General features: G+C 38.7%; 1 protein-coding gene across 1 annotated transcript in view; it reads right to left on the bottom strand.

Moving 5' to 3' along the window:
- The window catches only part of LOC124411287 (zinc finger protein 205-like), a 41,321-nt gene extending 30,573 nt beyond the window's left edge, over positions 1-10,748 (bottom strand). Inside the window, exons 1-2 of the mRNA XM_046890346.1 lie at positions 10,028-10,748; positions 6,218-6,316 (exon numbers count right to left, since the gene is read on the bottom strand). Of these exons, the coding sequence (XP_046746302.1) occupies positions 6,218-6,316; positions 10,028-10,241 (313 nt within the window). The 5' untranslated portion in view covers positions 10,242-10,748. The remainder of the gene's footprint in view (positions 1-6,217; positions 6,317-10,027) is intronic.
- Positions 10,749-16,295: the final 5,547 nt, after the last annotated feature.

Here is a 16,295-nt window from a genome sequence, read left to right as displayed (position 1 = left end):
TATTTGAGGTTATGTTTTCATTCGTCGTTGAATATGCGTAAATTATAATGGCGGATGTTTCAAACCGACTTGTGTACCATTAGAACCCGGAAAAATCTATCTCTTTAACTTGTATTTTATACAACGTCGATTGGATATAGTAAAAATGTGTATTTGTTGCAGATTGAATAATTTTATCGTTCAAAAATCTGCATGTTTCCAGTATTTACAATCGACCAGTTTAAAAGAACCAATGAAACTGAAAGGCCGATTGTCTTGGCTCCCTTTTGTCTCTCCGTTTCGATGCTCGCATCCGCGTTTCCGGTGAACAACGCCGAGTTGGAAAACAGGCAACTTTAATCAGGAGGATTCATAAAGGTGTCAGTGATATCTGGTGATATACGACCGTAAGATATAATTTCGTCTCCCTCTCCGGCAGTCAAATTTTTTGAACCAATCAGCGTGCCGGAAATAGTCGCTTCGACCATTTAGAGTATAAATCCGGTTTTAAATCATGATAAGAAGCGGGCTGCTCAGCTCGACTGCGTGGCGCTCTGCTTCTCTTCCTCGAATTCTAATAAACTCGGGTTATTGAAGTGGCGCGACCCGCCATATTTATAATCCGAAGGGCCTGCCGCGAGGCACGTGTCTCTGGACACCCTGCCTCATGTTCTGCGCACCCGCTTCTAGAGCTAATCGTGTTCAAACCCGGAGCCAACAGTCTCCTCGTCTCCTCGCTTTCCCCTCGCCGTCATGTCGAGGGTTTGCAATCAAATAAAAATATGATACGTCTCTGGTTTACCCCGCATCTCGCTACCTAATCGAATTAAACGGGCTTCCTGAAGTGAATGAAGAAATTAGAAAGGCATTTTGTTCGTGAAATGCCGAACAGACAGAGTATGGGCAGTGCCATCTGAATCAAATATGTTAGGAAAAGGGAAAAAAAAACATTAAAGAATATCCTGCAATGGTTATGGATATGAAGAAAACAACATCCCTACTGTGTGACAGAAATGATTCCAAGCAAATTGGAAAAGCACAAGCGAAGTCTAGGTTGGGTAACATAATTCAACTTTATCATAAACGTACTTTGATATTCATGAATGGATGTTAATACATTTTGTACTTTTTTGCCAGGTCATAGAGTTCAAATTTGTTGTCAAACATTCAACCCTGAAAATGGTGGACACAAGCATGAAGATATACATACATAACGTCTTTTTGAGGTGCTTCGTAATGTCAAATTATAGACAAATATGTTAATTCGCAGTAGACGAATTGGCAGAATGAAAAGATTTGTCATTCTCCTTAAAAGTTTCTTTTCCATTAAAAATCAAGAATTCCATACCTACGAACTTGATTGTGTTTCACAAAGTTTTAAGTCTTCAAGTTGGAAAGCTTTAATTTCTAATTTTCACACCAGAACAAAATTTATTATAGTAAAAATTTTATACAGACCCGAATAAAAGCCTGACATCATTTTATAAAAATGAACGTTTGTCTGTCTGTTAGTCCTGTATGGGTTCATATAACATTCATCCGATTGCAATGAAACTTTTGGAAGTTGTTTTGGCACGCCCGGAAAGGTTTCTGAATTATAAAAATTGATAAGATATGTCTTTTTTTGGTATGTCCCGTAAAAAAGAAATGTTTATTTATTTGCCACGTATGCGTTCCTCATGCTCAAGAAAGTTTCGGAATTGGTACAACCACTTTACAATAGATGGCGCGCGAGTCGTTGCAACAAATGAGCGTAGTTTATATGGTTACATATCGGGAGTTAGGTTAGGTTAGGTTAGGTTAGGTTAGGTCATTAAATTTGGACGCGGGTGAAACCGTGACAAGGGGAGCTAGTTGAAGAATGAACAAAACATGATGAATTCGAAGTCATATTTCGTACATTTCTTTAAATTGTCAAACGATTTATATTGTTTCTTTAATATTGTACAAGAAAGGTTGGTTCTTTAACAGCAGCCAACGCGATATAAAAAAATACGAAAAATTGGAATAAGCCAACCGCGATTCCTGAACGAGTTTCGGAGGATCATATGTATATGTACAAAACCGTTATTACTCTTGAAACTTGATTTCCATGGTGACTTTTTTCACGCCATATTTTTTGTTGAATGAGAGATTGAGTCGCGGATTGGAAAGCGAGTGAGAGAAAACGGAAAAAAATACAGAGAGAGAGAGAGAGAGAGAGAGAGAGAGAGAGAGAGAAACAGTGAGAAGAGGGCAGAGAGCAAGAAATGTGACAGATGTTAGGTAAAGCTGGAAGTCGAGGAAAGAAGAACTGCTTACGCAAATGTTGCGTCTGGCGGTGGAGAAATGCGGCAAAAAGGGCGCAGTTGAGAGAACCGGGAAAGCGTTTCTTGCCGGAATGACATGACGGCGCGGAACGCGTATCGGGGGGCAGCAGGCACATGTTGTCATCGTTTGCTCTCTTCTTCGTCCGGGTTCTGGTGGTGCTGTGCAGTGCTTGCGCAACACCGGATTTCCCGCCTGTGCGTCTAAATTCACGTCTGCGTCTGAACAGACAAGAATAAAAAGAAGAAGAAGAAGAAGAAGAAGCGAGGATTTTTCCTGCACGTCGACACCTCAATTTTACTTTTCGCATAATATGCAGGACGCTTTTGTAAACGAGACGGTGAAACTTTCCGGTTTCAGCAACAATATCGACGAGTTTAAATGGCGAAAGCTGCGGGCAAACGCTTCTTCCTCTATCGGTAATTGTAGGTGTGTGCAAGAATGAACTCGGTAGGTTAATTGCATCCTCACCGGAACTCCCACTCTTCTCGTTCCATAGTTTAGGTTTAGGCTAAGGCCCATTATGCAATGAATGAAATAATGCGAGGGACACGAAACGCGTTATAGACACTACTTTCGGAAATTAAATAATTTCTCGGTGATGTACTTGCCGTTTTTTGAAACTGTTAGCACGAAAATTTTGAGACTATAACGGTTTGTTGATAACGAAGCGTTTTCAAAATTGAATTATAAAATCGTTCGGTAAACGTTTTGGTATTTATTTCGTTGACGTTCTTTTTTTTCTACTTGTTTTTGCAAACTTCAATTTGCTTGTTGAAATAATGCACTTTGTGTTCAAAATGACTGATTTTAAAAATCGAATGCTATAATTATTTTGACATGCACAATTATCAGTTTCTTCGACATAATTCTCTTGAAACAACGACCGAATTTGAAAATCCAATTCTGAAGCTATCTTCAAAATGTGCGTCACTAGTTTCATCAATGACTTACGCTCATTTACAGTTCTTAATTACTGTATGTAATTCGAATTTCTTTTTTTTTTCACCATACGGGAAATTCGAGAAAAATTCTAGATATTTTTTTGGTGTCTAGAATGGAAGAATCACGGTGAACCGATAAATATATCTTCTCAGTCCAAAATTTCCCAAAATTCCATAACTCGCCAATCGTGAAGTTATATTTCACGGTGAAATGAAAACTTGAACAGCGTGCAATTGAAAGTCGCGAAGAAGTTGTTTAAAATATATCTTAAGGCTCGATTTTTAACCTTGAACGAAAATATATTTTTCTCTCGAAAAGATATCATCACATTTAAAAAATGTTTTTCGTAACTTTCAGAAGTGAAAAACAACTCAGAAGACGACAGATTTTAAGGGGTTGCCCTAGTCGATTTTGACATTGACATATATATCTCGAAATATCGACGTTCACGTATCTCCAACGCAAAAAAAAACTCAACAGGTCCATTCTATATACAATTCTGAACAAAAAAACTCCAACACATTTGCATTTGACGCAGAAATAAAGAAATGGCACCTATTCTTCGAAATCGCGATAGTAAATTCGTAGAATTCATGCCATTCCTTCATTTCTGCCTCAAACAAATCTGTCTGGGAATATTTTTGTCCAAAATTGCGTATATAATGGGGCTGTGAAGCCCTTTTTTGCGTGTGATGTACGTGGATTTCGATATTTGGAGATACACACATCAACGTCGAAATCGACGAGGGTACCCTCGTACCCTTAAGTTTTGTGCTGTCTAGAAAGAAAGTCTTTAAAAACGATTCTATCTGTGAAGAATTAACGAAATTCATAAAACAAAAGCGTTTCATAAAATAAGAGTATCACTCTGACCGAGTAGAAACTCCTCCTTCGTATTTAAAACAAGTTAACCTAAAATTCCATCGAATTCTACAACTCACCTACCGATTATTGTGAGGTTATGTTCGACATTTCGTATTTAAAACAAGTTAACCTAAAATTCCATAAAATTCTACAACTCGCCTACCGATTATTGTGAGGTTATGTTCGACATTTCGTATTTAAAACAAGTTAACCTAAAATTCCATAAAATTCTACAACTCACCTACCGATTATTGTGAGGTTATGTTCGACGGTGAAGTGACGAGGCGACTCCGAAGACGGTTTGAAATGGGGGTAATTAAAGGGGCGAGGACCGTATCTGGGGATAACGCACGGCTGTTTCCTCTGTGCCCGGATGACGCGGTCTTTTTTCTTATTTATCAATCGTTAACTCGAAGACTCGGGCCGCATGATTGGGATAAATGGTAGCACGCGTCACGCCGTAACCCGGCTCCCTCGGCTAAAACCCCGCCGCCCCCGTGCCTTATATGCATGGGGCCCCAATGCCACCCAATTGGAGCAGATTACAGAGTCGACACAGGGATTCGGGCCGAGCATTGGCGGCCTCTTTGTACTCTTATGCTGGCGGTATTTTAGTTTTATATAGGTGCAGACGCGCGCTGAATTAGAACTATCACGATGGATTAGCCGACTTGCAGCCGGGCTCAGGAACTCACTCGCCTTGCAACGGGTTGGTCTAAAAAAAACCGCGAAATTCATGGCCATTTTGCTTTCGCTGGATATTTGTTTGGCTACAGACTGGAGAACGGTTGCACAGATTTGTGAAAGTTATTGTTGGATTCAATGACCGTGAATTAAATTCGTTTTCTTCATATCGTACGGAATATCCTTTGGGTTTACAAACGTCACTCGAATCTTTTGGGCAACTGAAAATATTGCAATGACTCGAGGACTGTAAAAACTCAAAAAAACTCAACTTAATTTTATTACTAAGAAAAATTAATTCTTAGTTTTACTTTCGATGGTTCGACATTTTGTTGTTTTTATGTAATTATTTTATGCCCCTGTGGTATCTGTGTTCACAACGTCATTCCTCTGTTCACGGTTGTGTTAAATAATTTCATAAAATCAGTAAAACTCTCTTTAATTTGATGAAATTATTTACTGCTTCGTAGAAGTAATGAGGAATTTCCTCAAGTCAAGTAAATTTGTTTCAAGTTGAATCATACGAAACTGTTTCGTAGAATTAAAGAATTACGTTTATATGTATAATGCGGCTTAAGAAATATTTACTGAGTTTTTTTTCTCAGTGTATTCACTGGAACGTCACAACCTCGGAAATCTCCACTTAAAAATGTAAAAATTGCCATAATCTCATATTTGGAGGTTAGAAAAATATTTATTTTATTTTTTTGTTGAGTCTCTGTCATAAAAAACTGAAGATATTACGTCGTTCCTGTATACAGAACATCTTTAAGACGTCTTTTGTTTAACGTGTCATTAAATAAACCGAAAAATGTTGAATTCGTCAAACTTTCAGGCGTTCTTAAGCCGTTTTTGGCGTTCTTTAGTAAAAACCGAAAAAAGTCGCGTCGGTCCAGAATTTAAAGCACCTTTAAGATATCGTTTACTTGACGTCATAGTAACAAGCACAAGAAAATGTTGTGTTCGCCGTATTTTAGGCTTCTACAAGCCTAAACTGAAGAACGTCGTTTCAGAATCTAGAACATCTCTAACAAGTCTATAATGACACCAGAAAGTATTATAGTTATGAATTTTAGGCGTTTTTGTGACATCTTTTCAGCGTCTGTGAGCCGAAACTGAAAGCCGTCTGTCCAGAACCGACATTTTCTAGACGTCTAACTAACAACAGTGGAAAATGTAGCGTCACTTGATCCATTAAGGGTCCTTAAAATATCTTTTCGACGTCTACCGGTAAAAACTATAAGACGTACCACAAGACCTCTTTGATTTGACAATACAAAAAATTGTCCCATTCGTCGACTTTTAGGCGTCTTATTCCGAAATTTAAGGCAACTTTTCGAAGTCACGTGGTGTTGTTATACGATAGAGAAGGGTGGCTCGCACGAGTAATGCAGGAATCTATAATATCAAGTCCGTTAAGATAGATGATGATCCTTACCGGAGTGGCTTCGGGGAAGTGGCGGGAGGCTGGTGACCTCGTTGGCGTTAGCAAAGGGTGCCCAGAGTCTGGGGAATACGAGCCGAACGCTGCATCCTCCTGTAACAATAATTCGAAGACCAGAATGACAGAGTGGATTCTCCGCAGGGTGAGTTATTCAGGGTGATATATATATATACATATAAGACGCGGGGGAGAAGGACGGCTAAAAAACGTCCGGTAGAAAATGCAGAGGCGATGGAGGGAAGGGGAAAGGGAAGGGGAAGGGAACTATTCCTGAGGGCCGGGAAACCGTTCGAACTCGAGATTTAGTATTCGCCATTCGTAGACCCGGGATCAAGAAGTGCGCATCCTCATCTCCTTCCTTCGGCAGGGGTTCGAGGAACGGAAAAGCGTCTTTATTAGAAAAGAGAAATGGGCAGGGTGTATTTTTCGAACGTTTTTCCTCCTCTCTCTCTCTCTCTCTCTCTCTCTCTCTCTCTCTCTCTCTCTCTCGCTATCACTGTCTTCGGAAAAGAGAAAGGGGGCTTCTACTGCAACAGTAAACAAAGACCCTCAGACTGCCCAAAACTGAAAGTCGTTCAAGAGACGTCTAAAAAATATTACAACCCTCTTTTTACCTCTGAAAAGTACGTGGACAGCAGAAGACTGAAGGTAGCCAGAAAGACGTTTAAGACATGTCTTATTACCCGGTTTTGACGTCTAAGACTCCCGAAAAAACATCATCCGAGTATAAAGGTATCTTTTTGAGGTCATACCTCAACTCTGAAATGTACTTTTTACAGTTTCAAGTCTTGTGCTATCTGGGTACAATATTTTCATGTTGGAAAGATGTCTTTCAAGACTTTCACCGTCGATGGATGGCTTATAAGACACCATTTATAGACGGACTTCAGTTTTGCGCTGTCAGGACTTCGTTTTCCGGATCCTGCGGCCTCCTGCTATTACAAGGAGCGTAAAATGCGTAATCGGGGCAATAGAAACCGACGGGTAATCTGAGATAGGCACAGGCCGCTAGGAGATTACGTTTCTCCTCGCCGCAAAGCTATCTCGCCTACAGGATTATCACAAATAAATCATATTTCCCTATGGCTAGAGGCTAACCTCAGTCACTACCTCGAGCCCCGCTGTAGATAACATGACTAAACGAATGGGTCTAACCGCGCACGATCGACCGATGCTTGTATTGTGTGTTTGTCGGCGGCATCGTGCTATCGTTGTGCAATGCTGCCTAGCTCTCGCGTCTTTCCTATCAAACGTCGTAAATCTATAAATGAGAAATCCATCGTGATTTGCGCCGCAAGCTCAAACCAGAGGATGACAGCATAAGATAGAGACACGGAAAATTTTTACCTAGCGGTCCGACATTTTTGTACAATTTTATGCTCAGATCAATTCCACTCTTTGACACTATTGGAGAAAAAATCTAAGATTCAAAGACATACTTAATTTTAGATTTTTATCACCGTTAACTAACGATGAAATGACAGTACGATACAAACAGTACAGTAATGCCGTTATAGTCTTGATTTACCTACAGCGAGAAAAAAATTATGAAAGATGTTATATTTGATGTGAAATCAAATCGAGAATGACGTGGATGAATATGAATATCGAACGGAAAAAATTATTTGCTGCAATTGAAAAAAAAACTTCAAGCTTTTCTAACATCTGGTGAATCTATAAATGAGACGTCTTCGTGACATCTGATTTGAAAATCTAACGATTTCACAAGCTTCAAAAATATTGTTGCAATATTTTGTAGAGTACCTACGATAATCAATTATAATCTATGGTTTTTAGGATTCTGATCCACATGCAGTAGTTCAGGAAACACTTCAAGACATTATCAAGGTATTTCAATTATTGGAACTTCAACAATTGTGAGGCACATAAAAAGACCAAGAGACTGTGAATCACAAGGTTCCAGGGCAAAAAGCCAATTATAACAATGTTTCTAGAAGTAGCCAGTATTTAACTATTAACATTGCTCGTATGAAGCTATGATTCAAAGTCGTCAACGCCACGAGAAGCGTTCAGCACTGAACAAGTACTTAAAAGTGTTACACCTAATTCCACGAAAGAGTAATTCCATAACATGTATTTCGATTCGACTACTCTTCCAACATCGATGGATTTTGATATGTTGTCATATATAGCAACGTCGACACATGACTGAAACAAAGGATCTCAGCTGGCAATTTATTGTATATTCATGCAGAAAGCAGTCTTTGAACTTGATTCTGACCATCGCAGTGGCGCCTGAGCAAAATTTATACTCATCATCATGACTTACTACATTTCATTCGATCAAAACATCTCAAATTCGATGAATGCATTTCAGTGAGTCACCTTAAGGTTACACAATAAACTGCCCAATCGATGACTTAGTAAAAACTCACAATCAGCTTTATTGCTGGTGACAATTCGAGGTTTTCCTAAAGTTTGATCAATGATGTCCTTCAGGTACATTCTGCTTTTTCGAAATCACTCTGCCGAAGGCAAGTGCAAAGTTTCTCTGATGGGGAGCCAAGCTTGTCGCTACGGTTCCAGTCCCACCGAGCTGCCTGTCACCTGGCAATTAACCCGCTAATCACTCGCCCCACGTTTGACAAGGCCAAGTCGGGGGACGATGATATCATTACATTTACATCGCCCCACATTTCAGCCCCACTAGGGCAGGTATTAGTGTTGATACCTACTCGTCTAATGCGATCCGTCGCACCTGTTGCAGCCGCTTGTGAGAGGAAAGCCTAAGCCTGTCGCACAATTTTGATGCACAAAATTTCCCCGGATGTTGCTTCTCAAACCTTAGTTGAACGAGTCATCGAGTTTGAACTTCGCAACTAAGCGACATCGCAGAAACTATCTGACAATTTGAACTCAAATCCCAGTGTAGCAAAGTGTTACCTAAGCTTATACTATTTGTTGATAAAACGGGGAATTTTTTAAACAACTTTTCTCCCAATGATACAGAATATCATAACTACTTATTGTTTAAGCCACATCACCGTTAACACGAGCCACTAATCGATTCAGTTGACAGTTATGAACTTGAAAGAAGTTCTCAAAACCTTACCGAAAATCGTTTGCATCTAACGTCAGCTCGCGTCTATTTACTAGTAAAATATTTTTAGTTATATGCCACGACTTGGGGCGAAATGGATGTGCTGGATTCTTCGTTTCAAGATTCCAGTTCAAACTCGTAGGTTTCATGTTTATTATTGCACAAGCCTAAACCACCTAAGACCACACAAGCTTCATGTCAGGTGGTTGACAGAATAATCTGTGAAACCACGGAATCAACTGATTCTCTTCACTAAATAATCCTGATAATACGTAATAATTTTATAAATGTGATTGCTGAGACTCCCACACTAACTCCAAGATGGCGGCCATTGGCTTTACCAAAATAGTTATGATTTAGCTATAAGAAAATGATATCTACCAATTATACGTATGAAGTCCCGTCAATTTGGTGAAAATGTGAGGAATTTAACAATAGTTGAATGCACGAAATAAGATTCTACGCCTTACAGACTGAAATGACGTGAGTGATTTCTCTGAAAATTCCAAGGCGTCGTAAATTTCAAAAAATTGATTATGTACGTATGTAATACAGTTATCCACGGTAAAAAAAATTCTTAGTAAACTGTAATTTGGTATGAATCTAAAACTACATCTAATGTCAATCTAGCATTATCTGATGTTGAAACAAAACTGTACCTGAAGCTTCCGAAATTTCTTTCGTAGAAGTCCACCGCAGTAGGCAGTTTGAACGCCAAATTTTTTAAAGTGTTCAGAAATTACCTTCGTTTGCTGGTGGAACTTGTAGATTATCCTGTGCATTTTCGTTATTGTTATTGTTGTTGGTTTCCGGTGGGACGGATTGCTGATGAGGCATCGCGGATGGCGGCTGTTTTGGTTTGACGATCCTGAAGGCCGACGCCTCGGCGACGCCGCGTCTCGAAAAATCCAAGGGCCCAACCCCAACCGGCGAGTGCTGTTGCTGAACCTCCATCATCTTCGAGGCCCCAGTGAACGCACAATCCGCGTTCCAATACTGTCAGTAAATTCACAAATCTACGGTTCAAAACACGACTAGAGACAACATTCCATCGAATCCATAATCGGCGATGATGCGTTGTCGTACATACAAATAGACTCCGATGAAACCGTTCACCTACGTCTCGAGTATCCCTCACCCTTTCCCCTTACATACATCACTGTAAAACCACGGGGTCCAACATAAAACAGTGCACACTGTGTCCCATCAACGGCATCGAACCACTCCGACTATCCTCTTACGTCTGACCGGCAGGCCATCCATGGTCACCTTCTAATCGATCGAAAACAATCCCGACACCCCGGATATATCACGTCACGCCTGGATGTCACGAGGAAATCACTGAAGGGTTCCCGGAAGGGTCGCGGCGCCGGGAGCTGCGCTGGCCGAGGATGCCGTGGTTACGGGGCTTGAGGAGCAACTGCTGTTAACAGATCCGCAGATAGCCAGCCGTGGCCCCGACAGTGACGGACGAAACCCGGCCGTTTTGGTGGGAGCTCATAGGGCACTGCGGACCCCAATCGGAGGCCCCGCCCTCGGACACGCCCCCGGACACGCCCCCTGACAGTGGCGCCAATGCTGGCCTCCTGAACTCCGATCGACGCTGCCGAATCCCCACTCTCACCCTTTCATCTTCATCCGGCACCGAGGTGCCGCCCCCTCACCCAATGCTTGAGCTCGGCGACTCCGCAGTTAACCGACACTGATCCTTAAGCTCTGGATGACCACCGCAAGCTCTTCGAGAGCCGCAAACCTGCATCTCCTCGGCCACTGTGCAGGTCTGTAGTCGAGCTCGTGCTGGACTTTGGCTGAGGGTGAAAATCTGATTGCGCCTCGGTGTGTCGCAACACGATTTTTGAGACTGATTTGGTGACTGCATTTTAGAGGCTTAGGTTTTAGGAACTTGATTGAAACGATGGATGTATTATGCTATGGCAGAATTTTACTTGTAGCTGTTCATCTGGTTACATCGTTTTGCTCACTTGTCAAAACCTTGGTTTAATTGTTCAACGGGATGAAGTATTGCTTGTCTTTCTTGTCCAAGTGATCAGATGAATGGATAGATATTTGTAGAAAAGTTTCGTTCATTCGCTATTCGAGAGTAGATGTGTGCAGTCGGCATGCTGAAAATTGTTGAAATTATTTCGAGTTAGGTACGTCAAATAAGGTCTTGAAGGCATTTGAGAAGCAGGAAAGAAAGTATTATAAGTATAAATCAAGCAATGCAAAGCTTGATCATCTAAGTCATCATATACGTTGGAAACATATAACTTCAGTCTTTTGAAATGATTTTATTTATTCTGTTTTTAATGTTCGATATACAGTATTTTAGAATCGTTCTACACGTTAGAAGCACGTCAAATGATAGAAAAATTATCAATTCAAAAATCATGCTATAGATTGTGGAACTAAATATTTTTGAAATTATTTTTTAATAGATATGTTGAGCCAGTATGTTAAAAGACATTATCATTAGAAGTCATTTTGCACCATTAAAAGTCGTTTATGAATTTCAATTGACAACGCTTATCAAGTCGCATAAATATTTCAAAAGCTACGCAGCCACTCGAGTATAGTCAGTAGAAGGTCGACTTAAGTTGTTCAAGATCAATCGATGCCATTTTAACTTAACGTAATATATACTGTAACCCATTAATGAATCTGAAGTTACATGTAAACCGACTTAAGCCTTCGTCAATTCTTGAGTGCAACAACTTAAAATATTTTCTATTCGTTAAAGAAATCATACAAAGATATTCACAGTCATTGAATGTCTCGAGGTAGGTATAATTAACAAGCTATATAGCGAATCGTGCGAAGCTATGGTGATGCTTTCTTTTCAATTGAACAAATCCAGTTCAATTTTTCAGCATGTTTATTGATAAAATTCTAAGCCAATGATTATAAGATCAAATATTACGACTTACCTATACAGTAATTTTGGTTTCTGGTGAATGAAATTGAAAACTCAATATGGAACAGTAACAGAATCAACTCCTTAAATTCTCTGCAATGTAAGAAGACATGAGAAAATATTTTTAAAGTTTGACGATTTAACAGCGACCTTGCAACACTGCAATTTTGTTACTTACATTTTTTGTGAAATTTTATCTAAACTCTCAAGATAATTGATTACTCATCACTGCCACGTTGTACCTATAGATACCTAAATAAAATGAATAGACAATATAATGAAATGGCAAAACTGTTTTTCAAATTTATCAGATTACATTCATAAAACGTCTTCCCTCATTGTATACGGAATATATTCGTTATCGATCCTATCCTTGGCCCGTATAACAACGTGTGCTAGGTCAGGACAATAACTTTTCTGTTTACACCCAACCCGTATTTTATTGTACATTATTAACCGTCCCACTTTAAAGAGTATAAATGTCGAGTGATAAAAGCTTAAAGTTCCATCAATTCTTCATTTAGGATACAAAAAAGTGATATGTGATCTTGGATGTGGATTCGTCAGTTTCGTGATAGTTTTTCATTCAAAGTCAGCTCCACCATTTTTTGGTAAACGATTTTGGCCGATCAATTTTTATACATATAGGTATAATATTTAACTGTGTCAGCTCTGAGGTGAACACAATTTATTTTTATTGAGTACGTCTTAATGACGACGTATTGAGCTACTAATACCCGGAGATTAGGTGTCGTAACTAAAGAACAGAGTGTAAGCCGCCCAAATCGTAATCAAGACTTCGGAGTTCTCCACCTTTGATGGATCTACAATCTGTCCACGTTACTGCTGATAATCCACTCCTCCTGAGTCCACAACACCCGGCCAACGCAATTCCATTACACACCAATCCTGTAAGATTCTTCATTATCCATATTCGAATCGTTTCAAGACGCCAACAATTTTCGATTTCTCCTTTTTTTTTTTTCCTTGACAAGTTCATTCGCCAAATCTGGTGTACAGGTAACGTGTAGTATATTTGAATGAAATTTTGCGTCGTTTGGAGATTTTTTTTATTCACTATGAATTGCTGTATTCTGCAGAATATCAATCAAATTTCTTTAGGATTATATTAACCATTTTTTATTATTTAACAAAAAAGTTAGCTTGTAGGTTTCTCTTTTTCTACTCAGTTGTTTTCAAGTTAGTGGAAAAACTTTCATTATTTAATTATGTGAATTTGTTTATTCGCCATTACAATTTACATCAGTTGCATATATGTGGATTCAAAATCAAATCTTGAATCAAGACGAGAAGGATGATAAAAATAAAACCCTAAAAAAATTCAATCAAAATCATAATAATTATACATATTTCAAAGAATCTATAAAGTTATAAACGATGCGTTCAACTTATTAGGTTTGAATACTCGAGTGCGAAGGCGCCAAGTTTTTCATTTGTTTTGACAGGCTGGCCAACTCCGTAAACGTCTGATTTGATCGGCTGTAAGGGGCCATTCATCAATTCCGTAAAGACGATTTTAACCATTTTCAACCCCCCTACCCCATGTAAAAACATATAAGATTTGTCAGACTCCCCCTCCCACTTCTTACGTATAAAGATTTTACCTGCAGTTTTCATTTATAACCTTCAACGTGTATAAAAGTGAACAAATTTAAACGATTTTAAAAACTTATCACGAAATAAAATTCTTTATAATAACAATATATATATATATAAATAAAATTGTATATTAAAAATGAAAAAAATAGATCTCATAGCTGGCGTGTTAGAACGTTTCGATAGAAATTTGTTGTAATTTTTAAAACTACCCTTTAACCTTCTGTACGATTTTTGTTTCCTCAGACATTGCTGTATGGACATTTTTTCTTAATGAAAAATGACTATCATGCACATTCCGACTTGTAAAATATTACGTAAAAATTACTTTTACCCCCCCCCCCCCCCCCCCGGCCACCTCCTTTCCCCCGAGATAAGGACATGCATAAATTTTTTTTAACCCTCCCCCCTCTTGAATCCCTTCCGTAATTAATGAACGCCCCTTAAAAGCAGACGAAGAACTCGTCACGAATCACATGATTTTCCGCATGTGCATTTGGGTGTTTAGGTTTCTGATTGTGAGCCTATATCACGATACATATATATATATAATATATATATATATATATATATAACACATTATAACATATGTGTAAATTTACATTGTATTTACAGGTAATTCTGACGCGGCATTCCGATCACTCGAAGCGATTAGTTTATTTGCCAAAACTCTGCAGCTAATCACGGGGGTTAAAATCGTACAGATCAGATCCTAATCCGGCATAGATAGGAGCGCAGCGATTGTCCGTCGGCTCGATATCGCCATATTATATATCCATACAGTGAGATTGCAGGTATGGGTGTGTGTATATATATATGCATGTATATGTATACATACCTGCAATCTCACTATCTTGCGATAACCGTGGAGTAGAAAAAAAAATAAATAAAAAAAAGAAATACGTTTTGCAAATACCCGCGGCACCTTTTCTTTATACCCATGTTTCATGCCGGGTAATTCCGACGATTTTCAAACGTACACAACACTTTATATCTATATATATATACGTGGCTATTGTATGTATATGTACATACGCACTGCATATATACTAGATACAGAATCTAAAGTGTTCTTTTTTTTTTCTTTTCTTTTTTTTCAACGATAGGAATAAATCTAAATTTCACAGACTGATTGTGGATTTTTTTTTCTCAACTGCCCAGATTTTTTTTTGCCTTTTTTTTTTACAAACTCGGTTCGTTGCAAGTCGAAATGTATTTTTGACACTTGTTTTTACAGATTTTATAATATCAAGCTCAAAATGATTAGTTTTTGAATTAAAGAAAAAAAAAACAATATGTATTTTCAAATACAGTTTTGTCTTAATTTTCCCATCATGTCATTCAAATTCATTCGAGCTGTTGAAAAGTATATTTTAAAATATTCTTGCGAGATTCTCTGAAGAGTTTTTAGGTCCGTAAGTTGGACTTTCATTTTCACAATTGAATATTTTTCACAAGTACTATAGATTTTATATTACTTGCTTCGTGTTCACGCATATTAAGAATAATTATTTTTTTTGTTTTTCAAACTAAGAATTATATACGTAATTTTGAAATGTAAGAGATCAAAAATGGAACACCCAAAATCCTAATATATTCTTTCTATGTTTTTGAAATTTTTTTTTTTTTCCATATTTCCATTAATTCTGCAGACGATTCCATAATATTTTTGCTTTTTACATTTTTATTAGTTCTGACGATTCTACAATATTTTGGGTCTTCACATTTTTTTCTTGTTCATCGATTAAGACTGTATTTTCAACACATTGACTCATCGATACTTCGACTTCCCGCATTTTAAAAATCGACGAACGTCTGTCTTCGCGTACTTGAAAATTCGATAAAGTGACGCTTTAACCGTTCTGTCGTCGTTCTACTTATCGATTCTCTCAAGCTTGAAATCCTTGGTGCAACATTCAGTTTACATGCTACAGAAGAAAAAAATTAAACAAAATACCAAAAAAATACCTACGAATTTTAAGTTTCATTGCAGATGATTTGGGACTGACTTCTCAGACTATTATCATCATGCAAACTTTGACTCATTTTCATCTCATTTTTCCCGGTGTTTGTAAACACACACTTTTCCACGTTTGTGTATAACTTGTGCGCGCCCACTTCAATGTACTTGACACGGCGAAGATTTGAGAGCCGGGACATGTCTTAAAACGATTCTTAACTGGCCGCGATCGTAGCGTGCTTGAGACGCTGCCCGTCAGATGGAGAGTACAAACCACATCAATCATAGTCACTGACTCACGCTGCACACAAGCTGACTTAAAACGGACACCCAAACTCTGCCCAGGCCCGGGTCACTCGCTTTCCATTTTACTCCTAGAATCGGCGTCGAAACTCCACCTCGCCACTTTGGGACAACCCCACGTTTTTAATTTGAAACGATAAAAGTGCAACCGACTTGCGTTCCCTTCTATGCGTATGAAGAATTCAAAATCACGCGTGTCCAATATTGTACAATGATT

Source organism: Diprion similis, chromosome 10, assembly GCF_021155765.1.
Source record: "Diprion similis isolate iyDipSimi1 chromosome 10, iyDipSimi1.1, whole genome shotgun sequence".
Taxonomy (NCBI): domain Eukaryota; kingdom Metazoa; phylum Arthropoda; class Insecta; order Hymenoptera; family Diprionidae; genus Diprion; species Diprion similis.
Note: the sequence above shows the minus strand (reverse complement) of the source record. Positions and strands in the feature narration are given on the sequence as shown.